Raw genomic sequence first — 26,092 nt, 5'->3', positions numbered from 1 at the left:
ACTGGTGAGCACGTTGGTCACCTATAAGGGAAAGTGAGGGAAAAACAGCAATGAAGTTGCAAGCTAAACCCTATTACATTCAACAGACTCCTGTGAACCTGGGTGGAGACCTGGTGGGCCAGCAGTTTGGCAAGACCTGGGGACTCCTTGGCCCAGAGTCAGTGACATAGCTACAGAGGACTAGAGTAGAGAATGAAGCATCCAGCTGAAGAAGAAAGGGTATATGCATAAGAACACCCACACTTGCAGATAATACCCACTGGACCTGGCTTCAATGACTGGATGATCAGAGCTCAACTAGAAGAAGAAAGAAGATGAAAAAAAGAGTAATCTGATACAATTTGATGAACTTGACCTACACATATGGATGCAGTAGCTCAAAAGAGGGAACAAATCTTTACAGTGAGGATCATTCCCAACCCCTCAATACACAGGGTAGACAAGGATGGGCAACTTGGACATTGGCTACCCAAATTGGGGGGGTCTACAAAGGCAAGAAGTGACTGGCTTACAAGCTTTCAAGAGGGAGCCTAGATCCTGAGAGCGTGGAGGAAGGTAGAATCTCCACTGAGTAGTATCCAATCTCTCTGGGGAGGGCTAATGAAAGGAGATGGGGATAGGTCCCTTGTGGTACAATGGTCAATAATTGTTATCAGGACTGACTGCAGGGGTTGGAAATGTAAAGGTAGACATTCTGTAGCAAAAGGAGGGGAATGATTGACTTTGCAGTCCAGAAGCGGAGGTCCCTGGAACCATCAAGTAAGAAGAGTGCGGGACCCTACCCAGAGAAGCAGTGATGCCACAGATGGAGGCAGAGACGAGGATGTTGAGAGATGGAGCAGCTAGGGACCTTAGACCCAGAGAGGGAGAGGGGCTATGTGCTGACGATCTGGTGGCAGGCTTGTAGGGCATACCCTTTGGTTGGTTGATGATGCATGGAGGGGATTGCAACTATGGCAATGAAACGATATAAGATAGAATGAATATTAAACTAATGTTCTCCCATGTAAACGATCACATAATTCACAATAAGACATTAAAAAAAAATCCTACGGAAACTTTATGCTCACCGAAATTACTGAGTCACAAAGGAGAAATATTGCATAAGACCATTATTGTAAAAGCTTAAGAAAAGGTATCCACATTAAAAAGGGGGGAAAAAAATCTTTTGTTGGTTGTGAGGGGGGTAGGAGAGGGGGGAGATGGTAGAGCACATGGTAAGGGATAGATAACATCTTAGTTCAGGTATTGGGGTGGGCAATACACTAGAAGGGGGAGAGGGTGGAAGAACAAGGTAGGCAGAATACTTAGGCAAATTTGTGTGAGATAAACGGGACAGAGGTAAACAGTGATGCATGTTCAACAATGGAACAATGGGGCTCTGTAATATAGGGATTGAGGCATAGTCTGAATGAGTAAAAGAGAGGAAATAATGTTAAGATGCTTAACTGTCTTATGAATATTGGTTTCCCTTGCCTGCTATTGTAAAATAGACACTTGAGAGGGATAGAAAGAAAAATCCGGAAACATGATTATAGAAAGCTTTTAACCCGTCTTCAGACTATAACTCACTGGAATACCTAAAAGGGGTGCTAGAACTTGCCCAGTCAAAGAGGCTTCTTGCGGAGCCTTTGTAGTGTATGAGACCTTAGGTGGAATCCTGATCCCCATCCAGAACCTTCTGAGGTAGGAAATTCCCACTTGAAAAGACAAGCAGACCAGCCTGGAACAGCTATAAGAACAGAAGATACTTCTTGAAAGAAAGACCAGCAGAAAAAAAATCAACAACAAAAATGGCAGTCTGATTGGCTACCACAAGAACAAGCAAGTTGTTTGCTGGAGAGCCATCAAGACAAGCAATCAAGTCCCTTCAGGACAAACCCCCTTCCAAGACTGAAACTCAAAGGGAATACATGAGCAGGCATGTAAACTTGCTGGCAACCACTTTGGTCTACTGGTGAGTATTAGTGGGAGAAAAGCAGCAATGAAGATATGGGCTGTGTCGGACCATGCTACATAGACTCCCATTAATCTGGAGGATGGTGAGACTTGGTTATCCCAAAGTGTGGTAAGACCTGGGGACTCCTGAACCCATGGGCAAGGACAAAGCCACTGAGGGCTAGAGATGAGCATGAAGCGTCTAGCTGATATGAAGTAAGGGGAGATGCACAAGAACACCCAAACTTGCAGATAGTACCCATTTGACCTAGCTTCTTCAATGGCTGGATGATCAGAACTCGACTTGAGGGAGATTTAAAATAAAAATTTTTGATAAAGAAAACAAGTGTAAATTACTACAATTTGATGAATTTAACCTATCCTTATGGATGTAGCTTAAAATACCAACCAGGAGGGAAGGAATCATCACAGCAAGGATGGGCAACTTGGACATTAGCTACCCAAAATGGGGGTGCTACAAAGGCAAGAAGTTACTGGCTTACAAGCTTTCAAGAGGGAGCCTAGATGCAGAGGGTGCGGAGGAAGGTAGAATCTCCATTGAGTAGGAACCAATCTGTCTGGGCGGGACTGATGAAAGGAGATGAGGATAGCACTCATGTGGTACAATAGTGAATAATTAATATCAGGACTGACTGTGAGGGTTGGAAATATAAAGGTAGACGTTTTGTAGCAAAAGGAAGGGAGTGGTTGACTTTGCAGGTTAGGAACAGAGACCCCTGCGACCATTAAGGGAGAAGAGCAGAGTATGGGACCCTCCCCAGCGAAACAGTGATGCCAGAGATAGAGGCAGAGATGATGACATGGAGAGATGGAGTGGCTGGGGGCTCTAGACCTAGAGAGGAAGAGGGGATGTGTGGTGACAACCAGGGGGCATGCTTGTAGGGTGTACCCTTTGTTTGGTTGATGATGCATGGAGGAGACTGTTAACCATGGCAATGTAACGATATACAATAGAATGAAGGAAAACTAATGTTCTCCCAAAACAGTTATTAAAAAAAAAAAAAAGAGTTATAGCTTTAGAAACACTATTGGGAGGGGGAGTAGTTCTACTCCATCATATTTGGGTGCTATCAATTTGATGGTAGCGAACCAATATTTAGGTTTCTTGTCACTTAATTGTACTAAGAATGCTGAAATGGCAAATGCTTTGTTACCTATATATTTGCTATGATTAAAAAAAAACAATAACACTGTGTTCAAGGTACATATAAACACCCTAACATCATAATTAATCAATATTTAATAAATTTATATTGAGTGCCTAATTGTAAGCAAGGTACTTTAAAAAAGAAATCTCTTTGATGGATCTTACCGGAGCCTTAGTTAAAGGTGGTTTTGAGGGAGCAGTTCCAGGTTTTACTCCCGATGTTGTGCTGACTGGGGCTGAAATAAAACTGCCTGCTGGGGTAGAAACTTGCCCAGGTGTGACCACTGGCAGACCAGTTGTTCCTAATGGCAAACTAGTTGGTGGTAGGCAAGTACTTGTAGTGGAAGTCATGAGTTTGCTAGGTGCAACAGCGGTGGTTGGGATGCCTGGCATGACAGTGGTTTCTACCACTAGTGATGTCTCCAATGAGACAGAGGCATGCTGAGTTCCAGATGAACTATGCTCACTGAAGAGAGACCGCAGTTTTTCCTCGAGAGTCTTTATGTCATCAATCCCAGGAGCTTTGGATTGTGTATCAGCATCTATTTCAGGACAGTGAGTATGGGGCTGATTGGGAAGCAAAGCTGGCTGAGGCTGACTATGAATTAGTGTCTGCTGTACAGCAGGCACATTGACAACAGGTTGTAATAAGGGTGGGACGCTGGTCACTTGGGGTAATAAAGGTGCAGAAATAGGTCCTGTTGCTTGGGGAAGGACAGGAGCAGAAGCTACAGCTGATGGGATGACCAAAGGATGTACCCCACTGGGTTGAGTAACAGTACTAGACACTCCAGCTCCAGGGGATGAGGAGGAGGATGGTGTAGAGAGCGCTAAAGTTAACCCAGTTGCACTGCTATGAGATGCTTTTTCTAGTGAGTGTGCACTAACCACCACTGTTTCAGCTAGAACAGGAGTAGAACTGCTGCTGCTAAGCTGAAGGGATGGCTGTGAAGCTATGTTTGGGAATGAAGTGGTGCTAGAACCTGATGTTACTGTGGCTACTCCAGTAGTACTGCCTGCAACCTGTTGAGATAATACTGTTGGAGGCTTAACATCTGGAGCAGCAGTGCTGCTCACTACAGAAGTCAAAGTGGAAACTGTTATAGAGGGGAGAGTGCCTATACTAGAAACAATGCTCCCACATGTGGGGGCAAAAACTGACTGGGATGTTCCAGCTACTGAGACAACTATAGGTACTGTGGTGCTTGAAACCACACTGGTAAGAACTGGTGGCTCGGACGCAGATGGTATAGGAAGACCACCTAAAGTTCCTACAACCTGAGTAGCCCCTTTGTCAGTGGGCACTGTAACCTCAGACTGGATTACTGATGTGGATATGTCAGTAAGAAGGCTGCTAGTTGTAGGGACTGATACTGATGATGTGGCTGCTCCTGTGGTTGGGACTCCAGCAATGCTACTCACTGGAGAAGGTACTACTGGAAATGTTGGTCCTTTATGACTAAAGTTTGGAGGTGCTGTATTAGGTCCTTCGGTCATTTGGGCATGTTTAAGTTCAGAAAAGGCCTGTTGTAGACTAAGGGATGAAGCAGAGTGTGATAAGTTCATTCCAGGGCTAAGAGATGTAGAGGCAGCAACTAAAAATGAAAATAAAAACAACAGGAAAAAAAATTAGAATCATCCCATTTAAAAAAAGCAGAATCAAAAGATTACTCTCATAACCTATTTTTGGATTACCAACATGATATATACCACCAAGGTTGACAGTTTCTTCCAAGAAAATGACAGACTTAAAAACAGTGGTTTAATCAAAGTAAGTTACCTTATCTGACTATTTGTCTCTGGGTGGTGCCAACTGTTAAGCACCTGGCTGTTAACTAAAAAGACTGGTTGCTTGAGCCCACTTAACAAGTCCTCTGAAAAAAGGGTTATTAAAAGCCCCATGGAGCACAATTCCACTTTGACACACCAGGATCACCATGAGTTGAAACTGACTCTAAAGCAACTGGTTTGGTATGAATACTTACTTCTGTAAAAACATGGAGTAATCGCAAAGCCTATCCAGTAATATTAAAAGGAGAATCAAATACATACTATATACTATCTAGTATGGCTGTCTGTTTCAGCTCTTTTCTTTAATCCCCGTGATTCATTTTCACATTTCCTCCTTCATATGTAATAATCTCAATTTTCTATGCCATCATTTAAACTACTGTTTGAAAACCATGCCTCCAACACAGCACAGATGCTTTAGGGTTTGCTTAAGTGTGTGGCAGAATCAATTCCTTACCTGTATCAGAAATTTCATTGGTGAAAACTTGTGATTCTCGTAATCGACTTTCTGGCACCGGACTTACTATAAACCGTCTTCCAGCAGAATGAACAACTTGAGTTAAAGAACTGGTAGGAACACCTAGTTAAAAGGAAGCAAACCACTTAATGACATTATTATTACTTTTCTTGTTAGCAACATCAAGCTTCAAGGTTTCATTATTAGCACACAGTTTTCTAAAAGTAAAAGCAACTATGGAAAGAAAAGTAACTCACCTATTTGCTGTGGCATGGAAGACGCAGGAGTTGGTTGTTTGAATTCTCCTTCCAATTTCTAAAACAAACAAAACCAATTAAATTCATTTTCAAATGTAATATCAATGACTACACAAAGTAAATAAATCCCTATTCACAAAGACATTGTAAATATTTGATAATCTCGATAGTAGGCACCAATGTGGTCTCTCAGTTTATGGAAAATTTAGCAATATGAAAATATTTTAAATAAAGAAATCTTTACTGTGAGGAATAATGAACCTACTTGAGAACCTGAAAAGCCATAGTCATCCTTGCCCTGTAGACTCTCCAATCCCTGGTCACCTTCTGGTTCTACACTGACATCTTCGCTGAGCATTTCATCAGCCTTTTCAATTATTTCCCGCACTTGATCCACAAATGATTCCCTCTCTATTGCTAGAATAAAGTCATTATTCACCTGTAAAAGAAATGTAGTCAGTCTGATTAATGTAATGTTTCTTGAACTTTAAGTCATTCAATTACCATTTAATGACATCTGTTCTATCTGCATACCACTTTACTATTATTTAGCTCTTCCCCTTTTAAGAACTTCAGTACTTCGACAAATACACAAAACAATCTCTAAATCACAAGTCTGATATGCCAGCTGTATTGAAATAGACATGTACTTACTAGAATATGGATAACTAAATACTGTATTTTGTTCTGGTAGTGGATGTTAAAATCAAGGACTAAGGCAAAATTTGGAACTCCAAGTGCAGACATACCATAATTGCTGCTATCTCCTCTGGGTTGTCACCATCTAGGTCAAATTTGAATGTAACCATTTTCCGATTATGAGTTTCTAATTGACATTCTACTACCCGGTCTCCTTTATTTGAAACCTAAAGGGGGAAAAGAAAAAGTACTTTACCTCAGAGACCTATACTTAACTTTGCTACAAAATTTGAAAGCAATGCATGTTTATCTCTTAAAATTTAAGCCTGATGAAACACAGTGGTACCACTGTTCCTTGGACTACTGGCACTTAGCTTTTTAAAAGGGAAGTAAGAAAACCTTTCAAGAAGACATCAGCTTTAAGCTACTCACTTATTTTCCACTGTAGCAATGATACAGTTAGGGTGCAATCAAAATCTTTTTTGCAAATTAAATCTATTCCTGGTATGGCTCTGTGGAGTCAGCACTGGACTTTGAACCAGAAGATCAGTGGTTCAAACCGACCAGCTGCTCCTCTAAAACCCTATACAGGGTAGCTATGAGTTGGAATCAACTCAATGGCACTTAAACAACAACAATCAGAAGATTCCAAGCTTTCACCAACACATCCAAGCCTTAGGAAATATTTAAATGATTCAACTGCGGGTCTTGTTATAGCTTTATGAGCTATAGCTTTATTTTTTTCTATCTGAAAAATAGAATATTCATTTAGAATGGCTTGTGAAGATTAAGTGGGAAGTGTTATATCAGATAACAATTAGGTATGTTTATATTTTGAAGTCAGAGAATTTGATTACATGACCTCTAAAATCCTTCTCAGTGTCAAATTTTATGAAGCCCATAAGGAAGCAATACTTACATTCAAAATTCTCAATTTTGGGCGTGAAGTCTTTTCATGACGAGAGCGACTTCTTACGGATTTACGATAATGGCGTTTTGCAGTTCTCCCTTCATGCCTCCCACTGGAAGATGGGACATTCTCATTGCCATCACTCATACCTGAAGCAACATCTGAATGTGCACTAGAAAAAAACCACACCCCCCAAAATGTTTGGTTTATAATGAGATTTAAAGGTCTAATATTTTGACATATCACACCAGTTAAGAAATGAGAATTTTAGTTGTACACACCTGTCTATAGAAGAGACCAAGGTGGTAGGCTGGGTAGGTTGTGGCTGAGCTGCTGGAATTGGTTCTGGAGGAGCAACCTGAGAGACTCCCTGGGTATTCTGTGAATAGAAAGGATAATTTAAATCTTGGTACTAATATACTTCATTTATCGTTCACGATCCCCAGTCATTCTTTTCCTTATCCCTTCTTTAAGTCACAGAAGCACTAAACTCACTAGTAATTTTAATTTTTAGCATAGAAGTCTTAAAAATCCAAAAAAAGTTTCTAAAGCTAGTCTCCTGTACAGACTGCATGGTGAGATCAGCCAACATATTTGCTAGGCAGTGTGAAACTACAACTTGCCATGCAGGCAGCATCTTACCAGAACTGTGCAATAGGACAGGCAGAGCAAAGTGCAAAGGTGATTCAGAATTTTCTCCCAGTATGGCAAAAATGACTGCTATGAACACAGCGAGATAAGATACTCAAATGACTGCCAATGGCAAGAGTTTGTGAGATGATTAATAATGACTAAAGTACTAGCTAGAGAAGTGAAGTGCTAATAGGCTTAATCTTCTTCAAGGCACACTCACTTCCCAACAGAACAGCCAGTGGCAACAAGGCCCCCACATTGGCATTTCATTCTGCTGTAAGAAAAATTCATTCAAAAGTTAGTCTACAGTAGTCTCCAAATATATTCTATACCAGGGGAGCCTATGATTCCTATTTGTCATTTCTATCCCATATTTATGTTTTATATATAAACATGCATGAATTCCATTTACCTCCAGAGCTGCTTGCTGGGAGGATGTAAGGGGGGCTTGTTGTGCTAAACTCACTGCTGGTTGGGGCATTTGAACCTGTCCTCCTATACTGCCCACAGGGACCAAAAGATTTGATTCCACATAAGGCTGCACCAATGTAGGAAAGTAACCTGGTGCAGCCAATGCTTCTGTGGGCACGGGAGGGGATAGGACTGTAGAAGGGATGCAAACAGAAGCCACGTTGGAGGGAGCAATATTTGAATCTCCTGGGTATTGTGGTGGCAGTCGAGATGGGAAACCCTGTGATAGAAATGAGGACGGTGAGTTAGTGCAGGTTGGGTCATCAAATTAGCAAAAATAGCAAGACACGCTAAAAAAGAGAAGCACACAGTAAAGAACAGGAGCATAATCTCTCTCTCTTTCTTTAATTTCAGGAACATTTAAAGATCTTTATTGAATGAAATGGTAGCCTGATTCCAATTTAGGGTACTGTTGCTGTTGTTGTTAATGCTGGCAAGTCAGTTCTGACTCACAGAGACCCTCTGTATAGGGTTTCCGAGGAGCAGCTAGTGGATTTGATCTGCCATCTTGTGGTTAAAATCGACCTTGCGGTCCAGTGCTTATCCTACCAAGGTATGTTGTTGTTGTTGTTAGGTGCCATGGAATTGGTACCAACTCAAAGCGACCTTATGCACAGCAGAACGAAACACTGCCCGATCCTGGGCCAACTTCACTACTGTTGCCACGCTTGAGACCACTCTTGAGTCCATGATTCTACAATCATAATTTAAACTGATTTTTCTTCTCCTGGAGATAATTTAAATAGGAATTGATTTAACAATTCCTTCTAGAAAAAGATCTACTTTCTAGCCAATCGTAAACAGATGATGTAAAAATCTTCAAGGTATCAGTCAAGCTGGTAATTAATATTTATTAATATCAAGACATGCTAATCTATATCTAAACCCTGAAGAAGCTTTCTATTGATACTGTGTTGGCTACTATTTTACCTATTAAAAAAGTCGCCTGATGTACTTACTATTAGCCGTGCCTACCTAGTATTCAGTCAACTTACAATAAATACTGAGAGAAACATTTTTTTCCCAAGAGATGTGTTGAGATAAATGGATAGGAATCGTCAGACATCACTGCCTTATCCTTTCCCAGAAGTTTAATATTTTCACTTCTTTAGTTGAGATCAGCAATTTTTGTAACTGACAGTTATTCTGATATTCATTTAGTAGGGTTTCAAGTCCTTGATAATCTACTATTAGAAACAAACCCTCCTTTTTTTTTTTGCTAGCTAGCACAATACCTGGTACAGAACATCTCCAGAGGGAAGTGGAACCTCAGCAGCTTGTCCAAGGTTAGCTGGTATTCCCATGGACTGAACTGCTGGTTGCAGGAGCTGTGAGTGAACCTGACTTGGCAGCTGAGTCACAGGCTGCAGAAGGGTTGGAAGTTGACTAGAAACCACAGTTGATCCCCCTGGGATTGTAGCTGCTGTAGCAGATGAAGCCAGAGTGAGCAGAGGCTGATTAATGCCAGCTGCCATTGTGACGGGAAGGGATGAGAAACCTGTCTGAGTCGTAGACACATGAGGGGTTGATATGGGAATCTGGGAAACAGGGTACTGAGGGTGTAAGGAAGCAGGGAGTGGCTGTCCCATAGGGAGGAAATGAGCACCAGAGTGGGCTGGAACAACTGAGGGTTGTGTTGCCACTGGGATCTGAGGTTCGCCTTGAATAGTTGGTACTGGCTGGGAAACTGGAAGCTGGGAAGGTAAAGAAAAACAAGAGACAGACTTTTTTAGAAAGATGGCCAAAGCAAGGTTTATATATTAGCCAAAAAGAAGAAGGGGCGAAAACAAACCACCTCTGCGTATATTAGTGCAAGCTAATATGCATATAAGAATAGGAAAAGAAGAGCAGAGAAAAAGGCTAAGACACTGGGTACTCTTCTCAGACCTTTTGAGAATATTCTGTGAATGTTTTATAGTACAACAATAAAAACAGAACTATTTCATGGGCATTTTCTTTTTACTTTAAGCTGTATTTCACATATACCATAATTTATAGATAATATGTTTGCTATAGTAAGTACTGAAATTTAAACAATTCCTTCCCAGTTAAGTGAGACTTTGTCTACATTGTTCCTAAAATTCTTAAGCCTAAAACAGCCTTATAAAAGTAGATATAATTACGATCCATTAGTGATTCTTGGCTGCAACCTTTGGTCCCTACAATTTAAACATCTGTGAAATTGGAATATATCTTAAAACTATTAATACCTCAGATGCAATGAAATATGACAGCAACAATATATTGTGCCAACATACAAGCACAGCAAGCACCAAAGATAAAATTGAAGAAAGATCATTCAGAAAAGCATACTTTCTTCAGGGTACTTTCCAAAGATAATATAGCATCGCTGCAAAGCCAGAATATTAGATATATGCTGACACAGTTCTAGATAATATCATATGATTTAGTTACCAAAATACTTTTATTTAACTCATTTGTTCTAACTCAAAAAATGGACGGGCACTGATTTGATTCCTACTTATAATGACCCTACATGTTAGAGTAGAATCGTCTACCCCTTAGAATTTCCAAATCTGTGAATCTGTTTTAAATTAACTTTTTATTGTGAATTCGGTCAAGATTTACAGAGTAAACCAGTTTTCCATCCAACAATGCATATACATTTTGTTTCATGACAAAATGGCTTAATTCCCTCAATGCAAAATCATTCACTCACCCTACCCTATACTTCCCATTTAGGATATCGATCTTTATAGAAAAACCTGCTACACATTTCTCTTGTAGAGCTTCTGGTGGGTTTGAACTACTGACCTTTTGGCTAGTAGTCAAGTACTTAACTACTGTGCCCACAGAGTTCCTTCATTAGTGCTAGTGCCAGTCAAATCTACTTAAATGTTAAACATTTCTAGATTGTTAGTGTTGTCAGTATGTACTCATTTACATTAACCAATGCACATGTGTATAAGAAGCAACTTTCATTTCAATTGTACAGTGATATCAAACATTTTCAATAGGTATTTCACCATTTGTTGTTGTTAAGTGCCGTCAAGTCGATTCTGACCCATAGTGACCCTGTATAGGGTTTCCTAGGAAAAGCTGGTGAGCTGGAACCACTGACCTTGCAGTTCAAACAACTTTGCAGTCTGACACATTAGCCCACAGTGCCAGAAAAAAAAGCCTATGCACATATGCAAGGAGAATAAGTAGGAATCTCTTTTAGCATCATTTTAGAAATTGAGTTCACCTGTTTTCCAGCTGATGCTTGAGGCAAAACCTGTGGAACTTGAGGTTGATTCACTGGCTGTACAGAGTCAGTGCCCTCGCTGGAGGTTGATGTCTGTGGAAGTGAATATTGTACTATCTGCTGAGGAGGGGCTGTCTGCTGTATTCCCTGTGGCTGAAAATAAATTAAAAGGATTTAGTTTTAAGTCATTAATAACATGTTTCTAATGAAGTTATGTTTGAAGTCCTGGTGTGGTGCTGTGGGTTAATGTGCCAGACTGCAGAGCAGTTTCAACTGCAAGGTCAGTGGTTCAAGCTCACCAGCTGCTCCTTGGAAACCCTATATAGGGTCACTATGGGTTGGAACTAACTTGACAGCACTTAACAAAAACAATGAAGTATGTTTACCTAGAAACTTCAGTATTTGTAAATGACGATTATTTTAGTAATCAAGACAAGCACAAACCCAAATCCATCAATCCTTTTATATATGTTTTTTCCTCTAGTGTTCCTGATTTGTGACAGCACCACAAAGAACAATTAATCAAAGTTTCAAAACTTGACTTCACCCAACACCCCTCTGTGTCAAGAGCAAGTCAATTATAAACACCTTTAGATATCACCCTAATAGTACCTCTTCCTACATCCCCCCGCCCCCCCATTTCTTGGCCTTAGCTCTCACTTTGATTTCTGTATTAGACTAATCGAGTCTCCTTTTTAATCTCTTTTCCTTAATGTATTTTACCAATTGCATAATTAATCTGCTTGTAGAATAGGTCTGCTTATAGATACAAAATAATGGGGGAAAATACAATCTGGAGCCAAGAGATAATTTTAAATTTTAGCTCTATAATTTGTTTAGATGTCGTAAGTGTCCAGGATGCTATCATTCAGGGAGGGCAAAAGGAATGACACTAGGGAATCAACCATGTGCTAGGCACCGTGCTATAAGTTACCTCATGCAATGATATGCAAATAATTGGTATCAAAATAATAAATCTTACTTATAGTAGACCAAACAGACAAAAGCATGACCACTAACCCTAAGTCAATGTCATACCTAACAAATACAAATCTGAACTTGATAGCTGACTTTTAAGATCCTCTACAACCTACTCGACGGCACTTAACAACAACAACCACCTATAACAGGGAGTGAGATGGCTCCACAGGATAAGTACATGACTGCGAACTACAAGGTCGGTGGTTTAATCCCATCAGCTGCTCAGTGGGAGAAAGATGAGGCTTCCTGCTCCTGCAAAGATTTTAAAAACCTTGAAAATTCTATACATGGTCACTATGAGTTAGAACTGACTTGATGGCACTTAAAAATATTAACTACGTATAACTAATTTAACTTTTTAGATAAAAAAAATTGTTTGTAATAAAAATTTTCAATAAAAACAAATCCTATCTATCAGAATACAAAGCTACATGAAAATGCTCCTTTCCCATTCTCTAGAAGTGAGCGTAATTAACGGTTTGGTGCAACATCATTACTGAGTTTTTCCATGAATAAATGATCATTTACACACAGGTGTACTTTTTTTTTTAAACAAAAGCATGTCCCTTTTATAAATGTTGCTTACAAAATGTTATTTTTATTTTCTTTCATTTATCAATGATATCAATTTACTAATGATAAATATTTTGGTTATTATTTTTTGCTATACATAATAACTTTTACTTAAGTCATGGTATAGCCAGAGAACTCATTGATTAACGCTGATGATCAGCTATTTTGATTGTATATTTACTGTGTTATCTATCCATCTAAAAGAGCTTTCTAAAATTTTAGCTTTGGAAACCCTATGAAGGCAGTTCTACTCTGTCCTATAGAGTTGCTGTGAATTGGAATTGACTCGATGGCATTGGGTTTGGTCCCTTGCCCCCCTATTCAAACTCTTCATATGCTAAGACATTAATGTCTTTAGCTCCACTGAGTCTACATTATTAGTATTGAGAGTATTGAAAGTTCCATGGGTTGCCCATAGAACCAACAGATCTGTGTTGGAAGAAGTGTAGCCAGCGTGCTCCTTGGAGGCCAGGATGGCCAAACTTCACCTCTCATACTTCGGACATATTGTCAGAAGGGACCAGTCGCTGGAGAAGAATATCATGTTTTGTAGGGTGGAGAGTCAGAGAAAAAGAGGAACACCCCCCAGAGAGATGGATTGGCCAAGCGGCAGCATGATGGGCTCAAGCGTGGCAACAGTAACGAGGTTGGCCCAGGACTGGGCAGTGTTTCGTTCTGTTGTGCATAGGGTTGCTATGAGTCGGTACTGACTCGATGGCACCTGACAACAACAACAATAGTTTTCTGGAGCCCTACACTTTCCTTTCATGTCTTGAGAAAATGTGCTGTGATCAACACCTGTTTGCATCAAACTAGTCTGGAATGATTTAGCCATGGCGAACCATGTGAAACTGCATAAGAACTGGATTTAAAAACTTTTGGTGAACAGGAACAATAACTGGAACAGAAAAAATTATGAGCTGAAGCCCTGGAATAGTAAACTTGGAAGGAATGCAGTGACCCCTTTCAAAAGTCTGATTCAGGAGAATGGGCTATTGGTGAAAACTATGAAGAGCAACAACAGATTCAAAGATGTGAGAACTCAGCGACTTTCTCTGCACTAGGCACAGCTGTTTCCCATATTCTTCAGACAAGAAATGTGGTTGCTATGCAATGCATTTGTTGTTGTTGTTAAGTGCTGTTGAGTTGGTTCCTACCCATAGCGACCCTGTATAGGGTTTCTGAGGAGCAGTTGGTGAGTTTGAACTGCCAACCTTGCAGTTCAAACGGCTTTGCCTAGGCTACCATAAAAGAGAGATTAAATTTCTAGCAGGGTTGCGACCCATAATTTTTCCTATTCTGGTTATGTTTCCAGTTCACCAAAATTCAAAACACTTGGGTCTATTTCAGTGTCACTCCTTGGCCATGACTAAAATGGGCTGAACTGTTTTGAGGTCCTGGTTTAAGTATTAGGAGAGTTGGGGTTTGTTTATTTGTTTGTTTTGCCCCTGCATTTGTCTTGTAGATTTACATTCATGTAGTCTTAAATGAATTTCTTAAAATAATCTTTAAACAAGTCTCTTACAATGATGTATGTGTATTTATTTCACTTAGATTAGTGAAATCACACCTCCAAGAATAAGGGCATATCTATGTTTAATTTCTTGTTCTGCTTTTAAAAACCAATTCTGTTGGATGCTCTCTATAAACTACCCTATTTCCTGGTAGGAAGGGGCTACTTCTGATAACCTCCTACTTGTAGGGAGCCTTGACAAAAACATTAAAAAAGCAATCCCTCACAATATGTTCCAGAAATCTTTGATATGTAAAATCCATTTCAGTTAAAGTACATTTCTTTCTTGAAATGTACTCATTAAAAAACTATTCATATAGTATAGCAGGCTTTCAACCTTACTTTTTTAATGCAAAACCCCAGTATCTAGAACAAAGGCAGCGTCTTGGGTATTTTTGCAAAATTATAAGTCTCCATATTGTATATAACACAGTAAAATAAAGAAACACTATCCTAGATATCTTGGAAACCCTACACAGGGTCGCTAGTAAATTGGAATTGACTGGATGGTGCTGTGGGTTAATGCGCTGGACTGCAAGATTGGTTTGAACCATAAAGTTGGTGGTTCAAGCTCACCAACCGCTCCTTGGAAGCCCTGTACATACAGGGTTGCTATGAGCTGGAACTGACTCTTCTTTTATAAATTGAGTGTTTAAATATTCTAAACATACATTGTTGTCATTGTTGTTGTGAAATGCCATCAAGTTGGTTCTGACCCATAGCGACCCTGTACAGGGTTTCCAAGGAGCAGCTGGTGAACTTGCAGTTCAAACTGACCTTGTGGGTCCAGCGCATATCCTGCAGCACCACATCAAATCTGTATACTCTTACTGTTGTTGTTGTTAAGTGCCGTAGAGTCGGTTCTGACCCATAGCGTCCCTATACAGGGTTTCCGAGGCTGCAAATCTTTACGAGAGCAGAAAGCCTCATCTTTCTCCCGCAGCTGGTAGTTTCGAATTGCTGACCTTAAGGTTTGCAACCCGATTCGTAATCAGTATGTGACCGATAATAGAATATAATCAAGCTTATTGAGGTTGGCAAAAAATGTGACTATTTAATACCTAGTCTGAAAGAAAGGGACAAGACAAAGCATATAAAAATTCTCAGCTCTTAAATACAACAATATGGAAAAGTGTTGGTCACTGAATGAATGCATGTATAACCAAATTGGTCAATTCTTTCTGTACAAAATATCTTAAAAGTGATTTTTAAGAACACCAAATCTTAAGCTGGTATCAAACGCCTACATGACTACTTTCTGGACTAAAAGCAAGCCATTTATTATAAGGAGAATTAAAAGTTTTGTTTCAAAAACTAGTAGAAACAGAAGTCTACTTATAATTTGGTGATCAAAAAATCCATTTCTTAAGTAATTACCAATGAGATAATTCATCAAGCAGTTTTTATGACCATGTAGTGATTATAACGGAAGCAGTCAATAAATATTCAACTGCACAAAGAAAGCATTATTCTATGCAAAATACAATCACAATTAACCAATGCTGGTGATAAACTACAGATACTTAATTTTAGAATGACCAGCTTCTGTCACTGAATGTTGTTGTTAGGTGCCACTGAGTTGGTGAATACACTATGCTTATCTTTTGAGTTCCTTGAACCTTATGGAATACAACCCTAAATAAGTTTAAAATTTTTTCTGGGTTATATTCCTGAAGTACTTTTTTATAGGCCTTCATTCACTGCCTCTTAGCATAAAATCTGATACCCTAGTGTTTCGTTCTGCTAAGCATAAGGTCACTACGGGTACCGACTCAATGGCACCTAATAACAACATGGAGAGATGGGACGACTGGGAACTTTAGACCCAGAGGAGGGAAAAGTGGCTGTGTGCTGATGACAGGGAGTGGGGTGGGGCTGGAGGAAGGCTTGCAGGGTATATATACCCTTTGGATGGTTGATGATGTATGGAGGGGATTGTAACCATGGCAGTGAAACGATATACGATAGGATGAATGTAAAGCTAATTGTTCTCCCATATAAACTATCACATAATTCACAATAAAACATTAAAAAACACCATATTGGACAAAAAATTAATAATAATCTGTTATATTTGGTCAAACATTTACTTAACTCAACCCTAATATGATAGATGGAACTGCGGTTCCCTTGGCAGGGGCAGACCAAATAATTTCATGAGTCTTACACGGTCCATGGGACAGACATTCCCAACCCCTGCTTATAACATATTAGTAACAATTCTTTAAAATTTTAATTTATATCTAATTTATTAGATTTTAAAAAATATATCATAAAGACAAAGTCTTCCTAATTTTCCTTTCAAAACTTAATAAGCTATTCACATCAAGAATCTAATTCATGGAAAATGTTAAACAGTGTTAATCTATAGATTCTAGCAACAAGTTGTTCCCACCTGCTGAGGATGTTGTATGGGTTGGGGAGATTGCATCCCTGATAAGTTACTTGAGGCTGGCTGACCCTGGCTCTGCCCCTGTGCCTGAGGGAAAGAAGTGAATATAACAAATTAAAGGAGTATATAAAAGGTGACTATACAGAATACAGAAGACAGACTTTTGCAATAAATATTTAAGAGCTCACATGAAAATGAAACATCAATTTGATGACATATATATAGGAAGGTCTCTGGGGCATCTTTCATAATAAAAACTTAGAGAAGAGTCATATTACAAAGTTATGATTCTACGCAAAAATTACTGACAGGTGAATTCTAACCTACCACTGCTGCCTAAGCTGTAATTTTAGCTGACGATGATATATACTAATAGTAAGATTCATTCATAATAAAGTTGTTTTAGAAATAGAATAATCTGGAAAAAAGTGATTAAGATGATCAGTGTAAAAAAGTTTTGTATAGCGACAAAAAAAAAAAAAACAACTAACAAAATCAATGTTAATTTGGTAGCTTTTGCTACTTCTAATAGTGTCATATTGACTTAAATTAGCAATGTAAGAAAAATCTGTTATTACCATCAACAGCTAAATACCTATAATAATGCTTTTCAACCATTAACAATTTTGTCCCCCTCCCCAAGGGATATGAGGCAACAGCTGCAGACATTTGTAGTGGTCACAAGTAGAAGAGCATGTTACTGGCATCTAGAGAGTAGAGGCCAAGGTTACTGCTAAATATCCTGCAATGCACAGAACAGCCCATACAGCAAAGATTATCTAGTTTAAAATGTAAACACAGGATTTCCATTACCAAGAAGTCTAAGTTCAAATAAAGACAAAAAAATCTAAATGAGAAAGTGAGAAGTGGGTAGATAAAGGAAATGAAAAGGTTCATTTCAGTTTACAAAGGGTTCTTAAAGTTTACTAGGAAATGACATATTATTCTAAGTTTTCATTCATGCCTATAAATTAAACATCCTATTTAATATTTCAAAATTCACTTTGGAAAGTTTAAAGGAGAATGGCCAGCAATGCATTATGATTTGCACTAGGGACTATGACACAGTACTGCTGTGAGGATACAGCATTCCCACACAGTATAATTTTCAAGTTTCTGGAAACTTTTGCTTCTCAGTAGTACTCTAATTTGTATTTTCTGGGATTATGTTCCTGATGTGGAAAAACATAAGGGCTTACTGTACTTTATAAAAGCATAGAATATATAAAAATCCAAATAGGTTTTGGATACACAATTGCATACTCTCCAATTAAATTTTCTAAGTGGTATATAACTGATAAAATGTATCAAGGACTATAGAAAACAGTCAATAGTAATTTCATTCCTTGAATTTTATTATTCCTATTTGGGATACTTTGTCTTTAACTATATTTAAATTTAAGGAAAAACAAGGCTCCAGATTTCTAAAATTCTTAGCTTGCAACATATATCATAAATTCTAAAGATAAAACAATAAGCCCACAGCCTACTAGATTCTAATTCAGTTGCTGAAAACCAGAATTAGCCCTTAATTTTGTGGATTACTGTTATATTTGGACAAATAAAAAATAGTACATATTGATTTGTCTGATGCCATTTCAAAAAAGGCATCTTCTTTTAAGGCAAATTCGTATACTGTTTTCTTCTTTCTCTGTTTATTAAACTACTTCTACACCTGTGGCACTGTGGGTTAATGAGCCAGACTGCAAAGTTGTTTGAACAAAGTCCTCAGTTCAAGCTCACCAGCTGCTCCTTGGAAACCCTACATGGGGTCACTATGGGTCGGAATCGACTCAACAGCACTTAACAACAACAACAACACCACCACCATTAATGAAGGTTCTTTGTATTAATACGTAATAGTAATCCAAGTGTTCCCTAATTTCCATTTTGTAGGGGGAAAAGAAGTTTTTTTCTTTTTAACTTCTTTTTTTAAGTAGTCACATTTCATTCTAGGAAGAAATATAAAAAATATTTCACATTTTCACATTATTAATCCTAAATAATCACTGCTGAGTCAACCTTATATTATATACACTTGTATTTTTACTACTAGTTTTAAATATCTTACATATATGGATAGAAGCGAATGATTGTGATGAGTAAAATGAACAAAATTCTAATTTGGGGAACTTATTTTCCAAGGGTCTGCACATATTGTAAGTATATTATGTAGCTTCTCTCAAGTTTTATTTTCAGATACTAGTAGTTTATAACCCCCCCAAATATGGGAAAACTCTACTGATAAAATTAAGCTGTGTTCCTCATAAATCCATGATTCAGGACAAGGAGAGACAGAAAACTTAAATGTAACGGTGCATAACAAAGTAGTTTAAAAGAATTGTGGAAGTTTTCCTATAACCTGTGGATGGAGTGCAGATCCTCCTGTAGGAAATGAAGCAGCTAAGACCTGCTGAGATGTGGTTCCTTGGGGGAAACAGAAGAAAAGTGGGGATTCTTGCATCATTGATTGAGGCAGACGGATAAAGGGCAATGAGACGTCAGAGCCAAAAGATGCAGCTGCTCCCCCTGTAGGGGGAGGTGACTGAAAATCACTGGGGTCTGAAGAAGTAATTTGTGAGGAATCACTGGAATATTCTGGGCTTCCTATTGGCCAGTTCTGTCCGATAGTCTCTACCACAGAAACACTCAGTTCTGGGGCATGGTAATTACTCTGTTCTTCAGTCACAGGCTGCAGGCGGCCATGTAATCCAGCTGATTGAGGAGGTGGTTCTTCTTGATTCAAGTCCACTGTAACCTGCCGATTTCGGTAAACATGCTGAGGTACAACTCTACCTCCTTCTGAAGAGGAGCTTGGTGTGTGAATATGAAATTCAAATACACAATTGCTTCTGCCCTCATTGTTATGAGTTAACACAGCAGGCGCAGAGTGAGGTACAAAGACAGGGTGAAATTTCAAATGTGTAGCCTCTGTACTGATAGGTGCAGAAATACTAGAGAGGGGAGATCCTGGACTCACTCCAGAATCTAATCTTAAATTCTGAAGGTGTCCTACCAGGAAAGCCTGTCCAGATGGAAATTCAAAGACAGAACTTGAAGGAGGAACCCCTTGTACTGTCTTCTGTTCAGGTATCTGCTTCAAAGGACTTGACAATACTGGTGAGTTGTATGCAATCCCATCAAACTGTTCTGCCACCTGGGCCTGGTAATGTAACCCAGCTAGATACACTGCTTCCTGAGGAATAAAATACTGAGTTTCTTCTGGAGGTACTAGTCCAGATCTATAGTCACTGTAAGCTTGAGTTGGTTCATGCATAGGATGGACCTGTATCTCACATGGCTCTCCAGTTATTCTATTGGCTGCTGTACCCAACATAACTATGGTTTCTGGTGTCCAGTTAGTTGCGCTGCCACCAGGTGGAAGAAGATTTTGGCCAACAGTCCTCAGCAGGGGCTGAAAGTGGCGAGTTTGGGCTTCCAGGAAGGAGGTGCTCTTACGCCGCTGGGAAATGGCTACCTTCGGTGGACAGGTAGGAGGTGGTGAAAAGGAAACTGGACGTTCATGAATAGTTGGGAAAAGTATCTGTGATTCTGGGTATGTTGGGGTCCCCCCACACGGATGCACCATGGACTGAGGCTGTATCGACATGAATAAGACAAGTAATTCATACATTCATATGTAAAATTACATTAGACATGCACAACTGGATAGCTGTGTAACCCTATGAAACAGTTACACCAAATTTATAATTAATAAAGAAATAACAGTACTTTTATTATAAATTATGTGCATACTAAATTTCCACTAAATACATCCAGGGCCAATGTCACCAATCTGTGGAACTTTTTGCATTAGATAAGAGCTGCTTTCCCACAACTTAAGTTTTCTTTCTAAAATAAAATGAAATTAACTAAGTGAATATTCGGCTTTTACTTATAATTAATACATTCACTCTTATGACAATGAAAATAATATCAGTGGAAAGATATAAAACCCAACTATTTTTATAATACAAGGAATATCCTTCAATTTAAGCAAATGTGTTAAGTCTTCCTTTAATCTATACTCTTGTTCTGTGCTATATTAGAGGTTTCAGTGGTCATTTCTTATCAACTAGTAGCAAGTCTTCTAATTAGAACTCAACAGAAACAGATGACCAGTGACACTACTACCTTCTGTCTATCCCTAGTTATGTACAGTGAATAGTACACTACATGAAACATGTTGCACATGCCAAATCACCAAATGTCCATTTTCTGATCCTAGATAAGGGCTTAGTAACCATGAATTTTCTGATTTTTATATTTGGTATTCAAATTGAGTGAAAAAGACAACATACATAACAGCCTGCTTGATCTAACAGCATTTTTTTTTATTAACAGAAGCATTTCTAAAGAATCTAAATTTAGTATTTTTGCTTACCAAATGCAAACAAAGCACACTATATAAAAATAATTCCCTTTTGCAGACTCCTTTTTAAAAGGGTAGGCCAGTTTCATCTCCCATCCCTAAAAGTAAGACCACTTTCAAGTGGCTCAAATGTTACTTCTGCACAACAATTAAGAGAATATTTCTATTTTGAAGTACAGAATCAGAAATGCTTCATTTTACTGCTGTTTATTAAAGATATATCCTAAAGTAACAAAACACTGTAATTGTCCTAAATGAAAATTTAAAAACTTGGGTGTTGCTAGATCAGAATCTTAACTATATTCTCTATTTGGAAAAGCAGCAGCAAGGTCCCACAGAGCTTAAAACAATTTAAAGAGATACTTCATTTATAGATATGAGTGGGGCAAAAAAAGGAATACAAACTATGTATGTAATGAAGGCCAATTTCTTTATAGAGTCACGGCCTAACCCTAATTCAAGCTAAGAAAAAATATTTCCATGAGAGAATACTGTTGTTGTTTTTTAGCTTGCTGATACATCATTTTAATCAGTTAAAAAATTAAAACCAACTTTCATAATGAACCGCAAGGTTGGTTTGAAATGCAAGGTTGGCAAATTCACCAGTTGCTCCCTAGAAACCCTATACAGGGTTGCAATGAGTCAGAACTGACTCAACGGCACTTAAGAACAGTAGCAACATGGAAAAGAAAATTAATCCACCCAGTTTCATTAGTGTATGTTTAGAACAAAGTGAGGAGAAAACATGTTTGAGTATGTTTAATAAAAAGAAAATTTGCTTTCCATTCAGCCAGCAATGAGTTCAAAATTAAGTCACATACATTTTTACTAAGATATTAAAATGCAGATTTGTATATGTTACTTGGGGGTGGGAGAATATAATGAAGCTAACATTTTATTGGGCACACATTTAGATACACCAATGACTTTTTAAGCATTCTCTCTTACTACCTCATTGCTTTTGTTCCCCACCTCAAAGCCTTATTTCATAGAAGTTTCTTACAGAAAGAATTGGTATCCTACAAGTGGTTCTGTTCTTTATTAATTTCCTTGGTGCCTGGATGTATTCATTGGTAATAATTTTCATTTGTCAGGAAGTTTATGGTTACATACAGTACTGACAAACAGGAAAGGCAGGCTGGAGCGTCGGTGCTTGCGCAGAGGCAAAGTGCATGGGCAGGACACTCTCCAATGCTTTAGAAAGCTTTTCGGCAAAAGTTTCCTCAGGGGCAGTCCAAAGGAGGGGAGGAGAAAGAGGTGCAGACAACACTGGTGGTGGGGTGGAAGGAGCACTGGGAGAGATGCAGGAAAGAGAGGGAACAGCAGAAAGATGGGGAACACAAACTGACATGCTACGGCCACGACGAGGCTAAACAGAAAACAAACACACATGAAAATACAGTTCTTTGAAATAAAAATAAACAAATGTATAATGATAACAGGGCATAGCTGACATAAAGAAATGTTCCATCCTTCCCTAATTTCATCAAAGTCAATTTTCCCGAGCAGAGCCGTAACTCCACAAAGCTTGTCTGGCAGGTCAGTGTTATTCTTTCTACAATGGTGGGTCAAAGTACAGGCTTTTTTTTAGGTACTACTATGATAACAACAAAATACCTTACTAAATATTCTCAATTAACACCATTTATTATGTGTGTGTATGAATAAGAATGACTTACTGACTTAAGACAGCAGAATAGACAGAAAACAGTATCAGCTTAAAATTTGAACAGATTTATTAATAAACAAGAAAGAATTGTTACTTTAAAATACATTATGAGATGCAGCAGATTTTAAGACTAGGTTATTTTGCAGGAGCTCTAGAAAGGCATCAGGTATTTTAGAAGGCATTAGATTTAAAGTGTTTTCGGATCACAGCATTTTATTTTACCACACATGCCAATCTTTACTCATCGACTAGGAAAAGGTTTGGCTTTCTAGAAGAAATTCAAAACCAGATATAGAAAACCTTCTGTAGTTTTATTTTAAAAGTCAATGTAAAAATGTCTAAATTTTCTATCTCTAAAGAATAACTTTAAAAACGTTTCTTAGATATAAGAGATTTGATTTAGCCTTGCAATGAAAAGGTTTTAATCCACTACAAAGCAATGCAACTACTACTGTAAGGTTGTCCTGAGGCAAGTCAGTTATTTCTTTTTAAAATTTGGCTGTGTAGAATGCTTTGAGCTAAATTTACAGTGAACCAGCGCATATATGTAAGTGTTATCAAGTGATTATTTAGTTAGAATATTGTGAGAAGGCAAGGAATTGTCTGCTCTTAGAAGATCCATAAACTAGGGCTATGCTTGTGATTTAGATTTAATATCTTCATAAACTGACATTCAAATATACATAATCCTATGATAAGTGAAGCCAGGAGCATAAAACACTTTTAAAGATCCAGTTATAGTGACCAAGAAAAAAATCAGAACAAAAGTACTCAAAACCAACAGCAAAAAAAATCATGCTGACAAGTAATATTGTTAGAGCATACCAATACATCTTCTACACGGTCTGTAAAGTTTTACTCTACCTAATTTATTTAAGAACTCCTGATGTGGCGCTGTAGCATAGGCACTAGACTGTTAACCACAAGGTTCGTATCTCAAGTCCGTCAGCCACTCCTTGGAAACCCTATACAGGATCGTTTAGAGTTAGCATGGACTCAATGGTACTTGACAACAATTTGTTTAAAGGTTAAAAACTATAGGAATCCCCCATTAAAAATAAGATCAAATTCATAAGTGTGTCTTTAAGTTGAATTTTTTAAGCTAGTCAGAATAGGTGAATATGGTTCTTTCGCTACTCACTGAAAGATTAGCAATTTGAACACAACTACCACTCCATGGAAGAAATATGAGGCAGTCTGCTTCTGTAAAGATTTATAGCTTCGGAATCCCAATGGAGCAGGTTTACTCTGGTTCTATAGTCTCTCAGTATGGTGCTGTAGTATAAGCACTAGACTACTAATCACAAAGCCGGCAGTTCAAACCAAACAACTGCTTCTCAGAAAACCCCCAGAGGGTCCCTATGAGTTGGCTGACTTAACAGCACTTTAACAACAACATAGAGTTGCTTGCTATTAGTCAGAATTGATTCAATGGCTGTGGGTCTTTTACTGCTTAAGCCTCAAAGTCTTTTCAATGGTTTTAAAGTTGGATCAAGTAAAGGTGACTGTGTTACAGAATTTAACACATAGGAGTTTGTTCTGTGAAGGCAAATTTAATCTAACATTAAAGGGCAAATATGTATTCCCTATAGACTGTTTAAATATCACTACATTAGTATATAATATTTCTTGTGCTACTATGGTTATTCATCTTGAGATCTGGATAAAGAAGGGCTGATGAATGGACTCTGAAACAAACAAACATCTTTTAATCCAAGTTGTATGATAATAGACAGAAGTGTTTTCTTAATTAACAGATTAAATGAAAATTAACAAGATTTTCATTTTGTGAAGAGCAAGAACAAAAAAACTTTCTAAAAAGGAAAATCTGCCTGCTCTCACTAAAAAAGTGCTATACTGTGGCCAGTTATTCTCTAATTCCTTTTGAAGGTAGATAATGTATTTTATTTTCTTCTAAAGACCTCAAAGAAAGTCAATAAGAGAAGTGGGGTATTACATTCTCTATATGAGAAGTAAAAGTGGCTAATTCAAAACACACATAAAATATTTCTGGAAATAATCCTCATAAGTTGATCCTAAAAATAAACCAAAAATAAAACAGATACCAAACAAAGAGGAAAAAAAGCAAATGAACATATACTGGGAAAGGAACTTGTATCCAACACAGACTTTAAGGCAGGAACACGCATAGCAACTGATGATTAACTAAACAGAAGCGCTAAATTAAACAGTCACACATATAAAGGGTTCTTGACTCTAGAGTACCCACATGCAACATTCTATAATGGTTTGAAGGTCTTACCTGTGCTTTAAATAAGAACTCTCACAAAAAATACTTAATTATTTCAACAAGTAAACTTTAAAAAAAACTCTCCTCACCCCACACCCCAAACGTGTATTTCTAGTTAATGTGCTTAAATTTCAATGATCATATGCAGATTAGTCTAAATCATCACAAAAGAAGTTAATTAATTCCTACAGACTAATTAATGTGTATATCCTACCCAAAAATTTTCTACTGCAGCCTTTAGCTGCCACTTGGGTAGTAATAAAAAGAATCTGAATTTAGCAAATGATCTGTTGGTACTCACTGTAATTTTCACTCTTTTATGCATTTACTTACCACATTTGATGGTGGATATACCCCATGAGGCTGAGATTGTGCTTGAATAACAGAAGCTGTATGCCCTGGGATTGTGCCTGTAGAAAGTGACGGTTCATGTTGGGAACCATATGAAACTGTCTGTTGACTGCTCACTCGAGATTCTGTGAAGACAGAAGATCCCTGACCACTGTCAACTGTCCTATCAGCTGAAAGAGAAACGGATCACCAAAAAACAGAAAGATACACATCATTTTCTCATTAGTTTTTTCTTTATACAGGTCTAAAGTAAGTAAAACTCTGAATACAAAATATGAATATTAGTCACTATATTAAGTAGATTTCTATACATAATGAGGGATCTGTTTGGAAAAAAAGGCTTAATGTCTGTAAGAAAAAATTCCTTAGTTACCACCATAGAATCTTATTACCTAACGAGTAAGTGAAAGAAAATGGAACTTTGTCAGTCAGCCGTAATGTTGATATAGCTTTCAAAGTCATACTTTGGAGACCACTTGATTTTCAGAATTAAGTGGGTAATTCAATTAATAATTAGC

At 38.1% G+C, this 26,092-nt stretch overlaps 1 protein-coding gene across 4 annotated transcripts in view; it reads right to left on the bottom strand.

Moving 5' to 3' along the window:
* Window positions 1-26,092, bottom strand: part of WNK1 (WNK lysine deficient protein kinase 1) — a 167,063-nt gene that overhangs the window by 29,817 nt on the left and 111,154 nt on the right. The window contains exons 8-20 of one of the 4 annotated variants that reach the window (XM_006862706.1): window positions 25,557-25,744; window positions 19,294-20,529; window positions 16,935-17,018; window positions 11,473-11,625; window positions 9,500-9,958; window positions 8,206-8,484; window positions 7,442-7,539; window positions 7,170-7,332; window positions 6,361-6,477; window positions 5,877-6,050; window positions 5,612-5,669; window positions 5,355-5,477; window positions 3,272-4,701 (exon numbers count right to left, since the gene is read on the bottom strand). In XM_006862706.1, coding sequence (XP_006862768.1) covers window positions 3,272-4,701; window positions 5,355-5,477; window positions 5,612-5,669; window positions 5,877-6,050; window positions 6,361-6,477; window positions 7,170-7,332; window positions 7,442-7,539; window positions 8,206-8,484; window positions 9,500-9,958; window positions 11,473-11,625; window positions 16,935-17,018; window positions 19,294-20,529; window positions 25,557-25,744 — 4,562 coding nt within the window. The remainder of the gene's footprint in view (window positions 1-3,271; window positions 4,702-5,354; window positions 5,478-5,611; window positions 5,670-5,876; window positions 6,051-6,360; window positions 6,478-7,169; window positions 7,333-7,441; window positions 7,540-8,205; window positions 8,485-9,499; window positions 9,959-11,472; window positions 11,626-16,934; window positions 17,019-19,293; window positions 20,530-25,556; window positions 25,745-26,092) is intronic. The other 3 variants (XM_006862707.1, XM_006862708.1, XM_006862709.1) reach the window with 3 other exon arrangements.

Source organism: Chrysochloris asiatica, unplaced genomic scaffold, assembly GCF_000296735.1.
Source record: "Chrysochloris asiatica unplaced genomic scaffold, ChrAsi1.0 scaffold00050, whole genome shotgun sequence".
NCBI classification, from domain to species: domain Eukaryota; kingdom Metazoa; phylum Chordata; class Mammalia; order Afrosoricida; family Chrysochloridae; genus Chrysochloris; species Chrysochloris asiatica.
This window is presented reverse-complemented; position numbering and strand designations above follow the sequence as displayed.